Here is a 12,906-nt window from a genome sequence, read left to right as displayed (position 1 = left end):
AAAGGGAAAAAAAAAAAAAAAAAAAAAAAAAAAAAGCATAATAGGACCCCTTTAAATAATTTTTGTATTTTTTTTTTTCCATTGCTGTTTTTAAACATATATATTTTTGAAAAGTAAAGTTAAAAATGTTATATTGTATTTGTAAATTATGAAACCTTAAATTTTTTTCCCCACATTTTCATGTCAATACCGAAACTGTCACGGAATGCCAGGAGAAAACAAGGTAGATCCAAGTGCAGTTTAATGAAAGTAACAAATGAACAAAAACATGGCAAAAGGTAATCCAAAACACTGAGAACAGAAAACACGATGAACATGAGACAACTATGAACTCAGAAGACAATACAATCTAGCTGCAATGACAGACAGAGTGAGCATGGTATATATAGATGGAATAATGAGTAAATGATAAACAGGTGATCATGATCGGAAACAATAAACAAGTGCTACTGATCAGAACAGAATTAACAAGCAAGGGACTATGGGAAATGGAGTTGAACACATAAAACATAGAAACAGGAAGAGCGTCCTCAAGTGGCCAGTCCAGGGCACCACAACCAGACACTGTGACATTACCCCCCTTCTACAGAGCGGATACCAGACGCTCCACCAGAACACACAAAAGTTCAGGAGGGAGGTGGAATTGAGGCGGACCAGGGGGAGGGACGGCGGGCCAGGACCATACAATGGAAGGGGGCCAGGGGACAGAGAAAGACCAGGGCATGAGCACAGAACTGGCAGGGTGAAAGGCCAAGGCGGGGCCGGCAGGATGAACCAGCAAGGCCCCAACCAAACAGGAACCCAGGCGGGCAACCAGAGCAGAGCCGGAATCCTGCCAGGCAACACTGGTGGAACAGAAAACCCTCTCAGTGATTCAGGGAAAACTGTAAACAAGAGCAGAGAGAGTTTAGTACCAGCCTCGATGGCTGCAACAGGACAGGCCGATTGATCCGCAACGGTCCCTGTGAGCTCCCAGACTGGAGGGAATTCCTTAATGAGCTCTGAGAGCTCCTGAACTGGAGCAGTCTCTGAATTGGACCTTATGAGCTCCCGGACTGGAGCGGGCTCTGTGAGCTCCCGGACTGGAGCGGGCTCTATGAGCTCCCGGACTGGAGCGGGCTCTGTGAGCTCCCGGACTGGAGCGGGCTCTGTGGGCTCCCGGACTGGAGCGGGCTCTGTGGGCTCCCAGACTGGAGCGGGCTCCGGAGCGGGCTCCCCGACTGAAGCGGGCTCCAGAGCGTTCCATCCCTACCACAAAGTTCCAAAAAGTCTGAGCGAAACCTCCAATCTCCATCCCCTGTTGGCAAAGATCCGCCAACATCCGGAGCCGAGCCTTGCGCTCCTTCGAAGCAGGAGGAATAATACGAATGTCCATGGTCCACAAAAAAAAAGGGGAAAAGAAAAACAAACTGCTGGATCTTGTAGTGGCTGCTAGATTCTGTCACGGAATGCCAGGAGAAAACAAGGTAGATCCAAGTGCAGTTTAATGAAAGTAAAAAATGAATAGAACAGAACAAAAACGTGGCAAAAGGTAATCCAAAACACTGAGAACAGAAAACACGATGACCATGAGACAACTATGAACTCAGAAGACAATACAATCTAGCTGCAATGACAGACAGAGTGAGCATGGTATATCTAGATGGGATAATGAGTAAATGATAAACAGGTGATCATGATCGGAAACAATAAACAGGTGCCACTGATCAGAACAGAATTAACAAGCAAGGGACTATGGGAAATGGAGTTTGACAAATAAAACATAGAAACAGGAAGAGCGTCCTCAAGTGGCCAGTCCAGGGCACTACAACCAGACACTGTGACAGAAACAGTGCATGTTTTAGTCCATTGGCTGAGACTGAAATTAACTACACCCCTACATTTATGATCAGGAAATATTCTCGTGTCCCTCTCTCTCATAGCTACAGGGTGAGTAGATAGGCCCCATCATTTTGAGGTAAATGTGCTTATAAGTCTGAAAATGTGTAAGGAACTTCACTACCGAACACCTTATTTCTGCAATTAAGCACACTTTTTTGGGAGTTTTTCCATTTCATTAAATTTTTTATGTGTGTACAACTGTTCAGAACTGTGCTAGCTAACCATGTGCTGATTAGCATCTTTGAGATAGGTTCAAAAGTATCTAAAATTGTCACTACCAAAACATTTGGTGGAGTTTCGGTAGTGACATCTTTGATTTAGTTTTTTTGGGGTGTTATCCCATAAAATTTCACTACCGAAACAGTCACGACCGAAACATGTCAACATTGTTTTGGTAGTGACAAAAGGGAACACATAATCCTCATATTTGGGCGAAATAAACTAAATTTTAGTACAGTTTTGCTAATTTTTTGTATTTTAGTATGCTTTAGTAGTGTTTTAGTATGCAAGTTATCATTCTGTAATGTGATGTGGTTGCTACCAAAGCATTACTGTCACTACCAAAAATGTGCAGTCACAACCGAAACATTGGATGTTTTGTCAAAAAGAAAGTATACTGAATTATCAACTAAGATGCTATGAAAGTTTTTGATTCAGTGTGTATTCAAACTAATGAATCCTTAACTTTGAAATCAGTACATTTTACAAAGAAAAAACAAGCCTTTTTCAAAGAAATTTTTTTGATTCAAAATACAACAAATCTCATAAATTACATATGAAAATATTGTTAAAAATGTAACTTATTGATTTACCTTTGAAAATAATTTTTTTATAAAATAGCAAAAATATATACTTACAATGCAGATGTAAGCAAAATCTTAATATGTTAATATAAATAAATTATTATCACTGTGTTTCGGTAGTGACAAATTTGGGGAGAAGACAAATATTCTGAAACATTCTGGAAATACAATATAAGAATTTACTGCACAATTACTAGAAATGTGTACCTTGGATATTATACAATTTCCAGCTCTGACTTTGGAGCAATTCTGTAGAATGGCCCATATATAAATGAAATAAGATAAATACATATAATACAATAAAATGTCAGCGTGAGCGGTGTAACAGATCGGCCAGGCTCCATCACCACCCACACTCACAACGATCCCTCTCACCTGAGTTCTGAGCACCTGCACCTGTCACTAATCAAGCACCTCATCAACCAGCCTGCATAAAAGCACACACCACAGACACCCTCACTGTCTGGTCTCGTATACATGTAGAGGACTCAATGACTTTGCTACGACTTCCATTTGAATACTTCCTGCATTACTTACCTCCTGTGTTCCTCCTAGTGTCTCCTCGTCTCCAAGTGTCTCCTGTTCCTCCTAGTTCCCGGATCGCTGAGGTGTGTGTGTGCTCCTCCTGCCTGCATTCCAGCTCCTGTACAGCCAAAGGCCCGGATTACCCCGATCACCATATCCTTTGAACTATTCCCTCACCATCACATCCTCTGAACCCTACCCCCGTACTCCCTGTGACCCAATAAACCAATTTGATTTATATTAACCTGTTGCGTCAGACCTCTTCCATTACAAGCGGAGAGTTAAATTATTTTTATTGGGGCAGTATTAGTCATACATCCTTTCACTATACGCTTGGTTGTCAAGCTTCCCTTCCCCTACTCCTTAACTTTTTCCTGCGCCAAACAAAAAACATACTAACAGCCATCACCATCAGACGATCAGCAGCCTGTAGAAATGGACTGAGAAGCACTACATTAAAATGATGATTCAATAATTTGACATTATTCACATTTCAAATTTACTTTAATTAAAATACCTTTGAGAAAGTTGCATTTTGGTTTGTTTTAAATAAAGTCACAGTGAAGCTGAATGGAAACTCCAAACAAATGGAATGACCAAACATGTAATGAGCAAACAAATATGCCTTGTTAAGCATGGTGTTCATGCATAGTCTGCCTGTCTGGATCTCCTGGAATAGTAGTAGTAGATGTACTTGGTGCTTCAGAATTTTCATCAGCCATGTTGAATTTAAAAACGACAATAGAAAGTACAGTTGCACAGAATTATATCTTCAAATTCTTTTATCTTGTCTGCATGTACATTTACACTGAAAGTATGTTTGTGGAGAGGAGAGATATTCTAGCATTGACTGTGCAGTTTTCACACACTTTATTAGAATTTAATTAGTATGGATCCATGAGAGGGGCAAAGATCAACACTGGTGGCCTCAGTAGTGCCCTGAATGACATACAGCACATATAAGCATGTATAGCACATACAGGATTCTTAAAACACAGATTTCCTTTGCACTAATATGAAGGTTTAGTTAAGAAATGGCACACAAAATACACAAATAGATACAGTGCAATATGTACCAAACAGAAAATAAGACATTAAAAAAAATGCATTTGCATATAATTTGTTTCATTATTACATTAGTACTGTTCTTGAAGAATTTGTCTGAAATATTGCTTTGGACAGAATGATTCTGAAAGCATGTCTGAACCAGCTGTAAAAGAAGGCGTACACTATGGGATTACAGGTGGAATTATAATATCCAACCCAATAGAACAAGTCAAACAGCAGTGGTGGTACAGAGTAACCGATGAAGGGATCAATAAGATTGCAAAGGAAAAAAGGAATCCAGAAGGTCAGAAACACCCCTATGACGATGGCTAAAGTCTTAGTGGCTTTTCCTTCTTTTTTAAATTCAGAATTCACACTCTGGATGGCCTGAACCTGCCGTTGAGCTGCGTGTAAGATCTTGAGGTACACGCAGAGCATGACAAAAGCAGGAATATAAAAACAGATCAATGAGAATATAGTAGCTCCAGTTTTACTCTGAAACAGTGTACATCCGCCATCACATTTAATGTTCTCATAGTAAAAATCCTCAACACCAAGAATATTTAGCTCCATGAAGATCATGCCAAACCCCAGAGTAGCTGAAACACTCCAGCAGATAATAATCATAACTAGTGTAGCAAGTGATGTCATTTTACTGTGATATTGAAAGGGGTGACATATGGCATAATATCTGTCTAAAGAAATGATACAGAGGTTTAAAATTGATGTGGTACTCAATGTTACATCAAGACTGCTGTGTATTTTACAGAACAAATCTCCCAGATACCAGCACGTCTCGATGGAGCGCAGCATGCTGGGAGGCATCACAACTCCTCCTACAAGCAGATCGGCCACGGCCAGGGACAGGATGAGGTAGTTAGTTGGTGTGCGAAGCTGCTTGAAATGAATGACCGTTATAATCACCAACAGGTTTCCTATGATTGTGACAATTGAAGAAACGCTAAAAAGGATGTAGAGTAATATTCGAGTTTCCAGAGGATAGACAAACTTCTGACAAGACCCGTTACTAAACTCATAACAGAGAAAAGGCTTTTTCCAGATTTCAGTTTGACTGATGTTGATTCGCATTTCCATTTACACAATTCTGGAGCTTCCCTGCTTAAAACAAGGATGTGAAGTTAATTTCAGCCTGCAGTTAGGTTTATGCATCTCTGTCAATGAATTGCATGTTAAAAGTTTAATGATTGAATGATTTTAAATACAACACAGCACATCAAAGACTCTCCATCCATGTTCTTACCTTTCTTTCTACGGTGAACCAAGGCTGCCTCATGAAGCAGAGAGCACACATTTATAGCACAAGAGTTTCATAACAACCTCCCTCCTGTCAAATCACAAGGCATTTGAGTTTCCAAGGAAACCTAGTGTTCTCAACAGTCTACAACAGTGTCAAACACATGGCTCATGGGCCAAAATCGGCCTGCCACCCATTTCTTCTGGTCCATGAGATAATTTCATTATACTGTAATTTTGTCATATTTTAACCTCAATTAATGTAGCTGTGTGAACAGACCCTAACCCTTGACATGTATCCCACCGTGTGTTCAGATTGTATAGTGCGTGACGTGATGAACTGAATAATTTAAATATTTCACTTTTGTTGGTGCTGAGCCAGAGACAAACTCGCTCAGCATTTTCATATAACACAACTGTTTGGTGCTTTCGAATGCATAATGTTAATTTTAGATTTCAGAGCCCGTATTCATGAGAATTCATATTGCAAAGAGCTGCATTTCCTGCCTGAGCCTGGCCCATGCTGAGGCGGCGTTCTCTGAGTCCGACTGCATGCACTGGCTTACTCGCTGTCGTGTGTTTTGAGGACTCGGAGGAACATCACTCGTGGCCTTATGGGAACGAGGCCTACTGCCGCAAGCGAGCCGCTGGTGGGCCTTCCCCTTTCTCAGCCCGGGGCCGTCTTCCTCTGCATCGCCCCTTTCACCAGTCCTCGAACAGGTGGTGAAGTTGTGGTCTGCTCCCCAGTCGGCATGCATCCACTCTTCCGCTCAGGCCATGTTCTCCCACGTAGACGGGACGGAGGCCCATGGCTATGTGCACATACCCCCCATCGAGAAGACCGTCGCCACACACATCTGTGCCTTTCCTCGGCCACGCTTGGCGCAGGCCTCAGCCTGCCTTCTACGCCTTGCAGATTGACCTCCTACCTCACTGACAAGGCATACACTTCCGCAGACAAAGCGGCATCCACGCTGCACTCGATGGCAGTTCTGCAGGTCTTTTAAGCTAAGCTTCTGCAGTCTCTAGACAGCGGCGACATGGACGCGGATGTTGTGAAAGACCTGTGCTGTGCTGATGGTGACAAAGCACTCTGCTCAAGCCAATGGTCATTCCTTCACACTCACCTATGGCTGACCCTAGCTGACCTGAAGGACTCTGACTGTAAGGCACTCCTCAAAGCTCCAATCACTCCCTCTGGCCTCTTTGGTGACGCCATGGAGTCGGTTATTAAGTGTTTCTCTGAGGCGCAAAAGTGCGTGAAGGTGATCACCTAATGCCCCAGCAGGCATTCCATCCCCCATCTAGATCATGCTCCTCTTCTGCGCCCCTCTCCGCTCAGAGAACGGGTAAGCAGCCCGCCGTATCCTCTGCAGCTCCTTGAAATGAGCCGGATGTTTGGCGCAAGCAGTGGACGGAACCAGGGAAAAGGCGCCACGGACAGAGGAGGAGTCCCCGCCTTGACAGTGGACTACCCTCGGCTGCCAGGCCCTCATCCTGACGGACCGGCCAAAAGGAGGAGAGAACTCTATAATATATCTGGGTGTGTGTTTCGACTCGGTGGAGATGCGAGCCACCTGGGTCATTTGCACATGCGGCTGCTACAGTTGTGGCTAAAAACTTGAGTTCCGTAGAGAGCATGGACCACGGTTCACACGCAGCTGTGTCAGTGCTCTGAGACCATGGTGCAACCCAAAAATGTTCAGCTGGGGGGTTCCCTTGGGACTGGTGAGAGCACGCACTGTGGTTATGACAGATGCATCTCTGGCGACTCAGGCTGGAAGTGTGAAGGCGTACCAACTTCAGGCCTGTCTCAGAGCAGGTGGCACATAAACTGCTTGGAACTGAAAGTGTCCTTAGGCCTAGTGGCGTTTCTGCCGCAACTGGAACAGCAATATGTGCTGATTCGCACCGACAATATGTCTGTGGTTTCGTACATAAATCGCCAAGGCAGCGTACGCTCCAGAGCCCTTTTCAAGCAGGCTGCGAGTCTTCTATTTTGGCCGGATCATCATCTACTCTCCATCAGAGTGGCACATATCCCCGGTCTCCTAAACTCCTAAATCTAATACATGCTTTCGAGGAACGGAATTCCTCACAGGGAATGAAGCTGCATCGCAGTCGAATTTGGATGATTTGTGACCACTTCGGGAGGGCAGAGGTGGATCTGTTCACGTCAAGCATGAACACACACTGCCTGCTGTTCTTTTTGCTCTCTCACTCCCCGCTGATGGGAGACGCTCTGACGTCACGCTGGCTGAGAGCCAGACTTTATGCAATCCCTCTCGTGAAGATTTTGCCTCTGGTATTATGCAAAATCAGGATCCTCATTTCCCCCAACTGGCCGAATCAACCTTGGTTTCCTGACCTCAGGGAGATGCTGGTGACTTCACCTTGGCGAATCCCCTTCAGGAGGGACCTGCTGTCTCAAGCGAACAGCTCAATATGGCACCCCAGCCCAGAGCTGTGGAGACTTCATGTGTGGCTACTTCAGGGCTCCTAGAGGGGCTAAGCGCCCTGCCTCTCCTTGTGCTTGACATGCTCACTGAGTCTCATGCATCTTCTACTAGGTATCTGTACGCTCTTAAATGAGAAGTGTTCGTGAAATGTGCTGTGAGAAAGATATCGACCCGGGGAGCTGTCCCGTGTTGGATGTTCTACGTTTACTGCAGCACAGGCTAGATAACGGGAGTCTACCATCAACGCTAAAGGTTTATGTGGCCGCTATTGCTTTGTTTCTTTCCAGAGTTGACAGTCAATCGATCGGGAGGCACACGCTTGTGGTCAGATTTCTCAGGGGAGCGAGGAGATTACATCCCCCACGCCCATCGTCGGTGCCGCCATGGGGCCTTGTGCTGGTTCTGAAAGCTCTCTCTCTACCCCCGTTCGAGCCCTTAGCATCCATTGCTATGAGGGAGCTCTCCCTCAAAACTGCTCTGCTTCTTGCCCTTGCCTCGGCTAAGCACATAGGAGATTTGCATGCACTCTCGGTGGATGACGATTGTATTCGCTTTGGGCCTGGGGACTGCAGTGTTACTCTCCGGCCGAGACCAGGATAAATGCATACATTTCTTTCTACCCCCTTTAAAGTGCAGGTAATTTCTTTGCCCGCTTTGTCTTCCGAGCCGTCAACCTCACATGATGCTGAGGCTCAGAGCGCCATTTGTCCTGTCAGGGTTTTAAGGATTTATATCTAAAGCTCGGCCATCTTGCAGGCCTATGTAAATTTTTATATTAGCTTTTGCTACATTGCACGGCGTTACCTTGCTACTGTTGTTGTGTCTGCCCTGTGTTCAGTGCAGCTGCTCATTTATTCTGGCCAGATATGCTAATTTGGTACACCAGAGTTAAAATGTTCATTGGTCTAGCTGCGCCTATCAGCTGCGGGCTTTCCTAGCGGCATCACTATTGGTTGGAAATTGTGTGTTGTTCTACCCCATGCTTGGTGTGGTCTTAGCCCTTGGTTCAGGCTGATCTTCGCCACTCTCACGGCAGAATTGTATACCATTCCCACTGTGAATGCTTCACAATGTAGAGTGAACGCTCGAAAGGGAATGTCTCAGTTTACTGTCATAACATAATAAATAAAACAGATAATAAAAGTGTTTTGTACATCTTGCTCCATTGAAAAGTATTTTGATCTCCTGAAATATGTACTTGGTGCTTCAGCCATGTTGAATTTGTTGTCATAAATAAAAAACAATGATGGCATAAAATAGACAGACATGTAGAAATATACATTAAGGGCCTTTTAAAAATGTTTTCTCATGTGATTTGAAATTGTCTTCTAGCATTGAACATGCCGTTTTTACACATTTAAACAATTTAATTCATAATGATCCATGAGAGGGGCAAAGATCAACACCGGTGGACTCAAAAGAGCCCTGAATGCCAAGAGATACAGCATGTTTATACAGGCATGTAGTCTATATCACATACAAGAGTCTTAAAGCACAGATTTGTTTTGCACTTCTTTGAGTATAAAGTTCAGTTAAGAAATCACATAATAAGTAGATAAACTGCAATATGTGCCAATCAGAAAGTTAGACATCAAGTAAAAGAATTTGCAATTTCATTATTACATTAGTACTGTTTTTGAATAATTTGTCTGAAAAATAGCTTTGGATATAATAATTCTAAATGCATGTCTGAACCAGCTGTAGATCTAGTTATAAAAAAAAAGTTATAAAAAAAAAACGATACAACAGTCATGAAGGGGTGCATTTCCCAACTATGGTCACAAGTTTAAGATGACAAGTCAAAGGTCCGGTGTTTCCCTAGTTTCAACAAACATTCGCAAACAACATCACAAACTTTACCTTTGTTCACACTAGGGACTTTGTCGCTGGCAGTTAGGTCGCTGGTGGGCGTTCCCACTACTGGTTGTCTAATAACATTTGCTAATGACATTCACGCATGTTACTCCATCTTGTATACAATGAATCAGTTTCCTTACCACTACAAACAAACATTTTGGAAGGAATAAGACTAAATATAAATGGAATCAGTGCATAAAATGCTTAATAATAAAGATGAACAAGAAACAGTGAGTGCTCTTTGCCATCGCGGTTATTTATCTGTGGCCAGAGCTTAAGCACCGGTCTTTCTGGGTTCAAGAAATATTCAGGCTCGGAATCAGCACAGTATCATCGTATGTACACAGACACATAATAAATTATAGGAAAGTTGCTGACTGCTAAAATTAACTTCTCCTCCATCTTGCCTCAACACTCCCCTATAGAATGTAATGAAGGATCACGTGCACTCCACTGACTTCATTCCTATTGGTTGTCACTCCCAAAATTCGCTCTTCATTTGCATAAAGTTCAAGATATCTCAACTTTGTTGCTTCACTCGACACACCTACATCCTGTCGCCAGTGGTAACTGTCACAGTGGGATTGTGTCCTTTTGTCGCTACGTCTAGCTGGTAGTGTGAACGCAACTTCACGTGGTTGGAACTACAGCACTCGACTTGTGGTTAAGCATAGTTTCTTGCTAGTAGGACGTGGATTTAAACAGATTATGCTCTTGGGTACAATAAGCAAGCTAACATGAAGTTCATTGTAGGCCTACATCGTCATTCCCTTTGAATATACGTTTCAGTCATTTTTAGCTGGTCAGCAATCAGCACAGAATATGTTCTAAAATAATTGTTGTACTGTACTGTAAATAATAAGCACTGTTTTGTAAGACTTCACATGTGCATAAAAGGTGTCATCATACATTTGTTTAGTGCGCTTCATCAAATGTCGTGGATATGAATGGCACTCCTTTCATGGAATGACTTGGCATTTTTTTATGCAAATCAAATAAACACCCATAATTGTATAATAATGTTTAACAAGCTGTAAGTAAAATTGTTTAAAAATATATATCTTTGCAAAAGTGACATAATTTTGTTTTAGATAGTGTTGTTTTGTACAAGTGTTTTGTACATTATTCTGAAAAATTGTTTTTACCTAATCTCCTGAAATATGTACTTGGCACTTCAGCCATGTTGAATTTGTTGTTATAGATAAAAAATTATATAAAATAAAAGGGCCCTTTTAAAAAAAATTTTTTATGTGATTGTAAGTTATCTTCTAGCACTGAATATGCACACCCAGTTAAACTTTATTAGAATTTAATTCATAGGGATCCATGAGGGGGCAAAGATCAACACTGGTGGACTCAGAAGTGCCTTGAATGCCAAGACATACAGCACTCATATATGCAGGCATAAATCACATACAAGTCTTTAAAGAAAGATTAGTTTTGCACTTCAAGTATGAAGAGTATGAAGGTTCATGTATGAAATCACAAACAAAATAGAATAATAAAAAAAGATCAAATGAAATATGTACCAATCAGAAAATGAAACATTGAGAAATGCATTTGCATATGATCCTTATTACAGCAGTATTGTTCTTGAAGAATTACTCTGAAATACTCTTTTGGATAGAATGACTCTGAAAGCATGTCTGAACCAGTTGTAAAAGAAGGCATACACTATGGGATTACAGGTGGAATTATAATAGCCGACCCACAGGAACAAGTCAAACAGCAGTGGTGATACAGAGTAACCGATGAAGGGATCTATAAGATTACAAATGAAAAAGGGTATCCAGAAAGTCAGAAACACCCCCATGATGATGGCTAAAGTCTTAGTGGCTTTTCCCTCTTTTTTCATTTCAGACTTCACACTCTGGATGGCCTGAACCTGCCGTTGAGCTGCGTGTAAGATCTTGAGGTACACACAGAGCATGACAAAAGCAGGAACATAAAAACAGATCAGTGAGAATATAGTAGCTCCAGCTTTACTCTGAAAGACAAAGCAGCCTCCATCACAGTCAATGTTGTCATAGTAAAAATCCTCAATGCCCAGAATATTAAGCTCCATGAAGATCATGCCAAACCCCAGAGCAGCTGAAACACTCCAGCAGATAATAATCATAACTAGTGTAGCAAGTGATGTCATTTTACTGTGATATTGAAAGGGGTGACATATGGCATAATATCTGTCTAAAGAAATTATACATAGATTTAATATTGACGCAGTGCATAATGTCACATCAAGACTGCTGTGTATTTTACAGAACAAATCTCCCAGATACCAGCACGTCTCGATGGAGCGCAGCATGCTGGGAGGCATCACAACTCCTCCTACAAGCAGATCGGCCACGGCCAGAGACAGGATGAGGTAGTTAGTTGGTGTGTGAAGCTGCTTGAAATGAATGACCGTTATGATCACAAGCAGGTTTCCTATGATTGTGACAATTGAAGAAACGCTAAAAAGGATGTAGAGTAATATTCGAGTTTCCAAAGGATAGACAAACTGCTGACAAGACCTGTTACTAAACTCATAACAGAGAACAGGCTTTTCCCAGATTGCTATTTGGCTGATGTTGACTGGGGCATCCATTTACACAATTCCGATTCACCGTTCTGTAAAAAAGAAAAATATTAGCTGCTGATACTTCCAAACAAGCTTTATTGTTTATGTATAAAGAAATATTACTCTTGTCATTAATCATAATGACAGTATACACTCTTAAAAATAAAGGTGCTTCACGATGCCATAGAAGAACCTTTTTGTCTAAATGGTTCCATAAAGAACCTTTAACATCTGAAGAACCTTTCTGTTTCACAAAACGTTCTTTGTGGCGAAAGAAGGTTCTTCAGATTACAAAAACGCAAGAAAGAGATAGTTCTTTAAAGAACCTTTGACTGAATGGTTCTTTGTGGAACCAAAAATGGTTCTTCTATGGCATCGCTTGAAGAACCTTTTGAAACACCTTTATTTTTAACAGTGTAGGTTCTTAAATAATTTTTCTAATAGCTATCATTCTCACAAATAACAAATTAACAATATAATAATTTTGACATATTATTAATACCAAAGTAAAAAATAAAGA

At 41.9% G+C, this 12,906-nt stretch overlaps 2 protein-coding genes across 2 annotated transcripts; both read right to left on the bottom strand.

Annotated features, from left to right (window-relative positions):
- Positions 1-4,340: 4,340 nt before the first annotated feature.
- taar10d (trace amine-associated receptor 10d) lies at positions 4,341-5,351 on the bottom strand. The gene is made up of 2 exons (XM_016231650.1): positions 5,024-5,351; positions 4,341-4,951 (listed from the first exon to the last, which is right to left on the bottom strand). Exons 1-2 carry the CDS (start codon positions 5,349-5,351, stop codon positions 4,341-4,343), a joined length of 939 nt encoding a protein of 312 aa, XP_016087136.1.
- A 6,051-nt stretch (positions 5,352-11,402) lies between these two features.
- Positions 11,403-12,413, bottom strand: LOC107550390 (trace amine-associated receptor 1-like). The gene is made up of 2 exons (XM_016231649.1): positions 12,086-12,413; positions 11,403-12,013 (listed from the first exon to the last, which is right to left on the bottom strand). The coding sequence occupies exons 1-2, from the start codon at positions 12,411-12,413 to the stop codon at positions 11,403-11,405; spliced, it is 939 nt and encodes a 312-aa protein (XP_016087135.1).
- Positions 12,414-12,906: the final 493 nt, after the last annotated feature.

Source organism: Sinocyclocheilus grahami, unplaced genomic scaffold, assembly GCF_001515645.1.
Source record: "Sinocyclocheilus grahami isolate Dianchi unplaced genomic scaffold, SAMN03320097.WGS_v1.1 scaffold397.1, whole genome shotgun sequence".
In the NCBI taxonomy this organism is placed as follows: domain Eukaryota; kingdom Metazoa; phylum Chordata; class Actinopteri; order Cypriniformes; family Cyprinidae; genus Sinocyclocheilus; species Sinocyclocheilus grahami.
The sequence above is the reverse complement of the archived record's forward strand: the minus strand, read 5'-3'. Positions and strand labels throughout refer to the sequence as shown.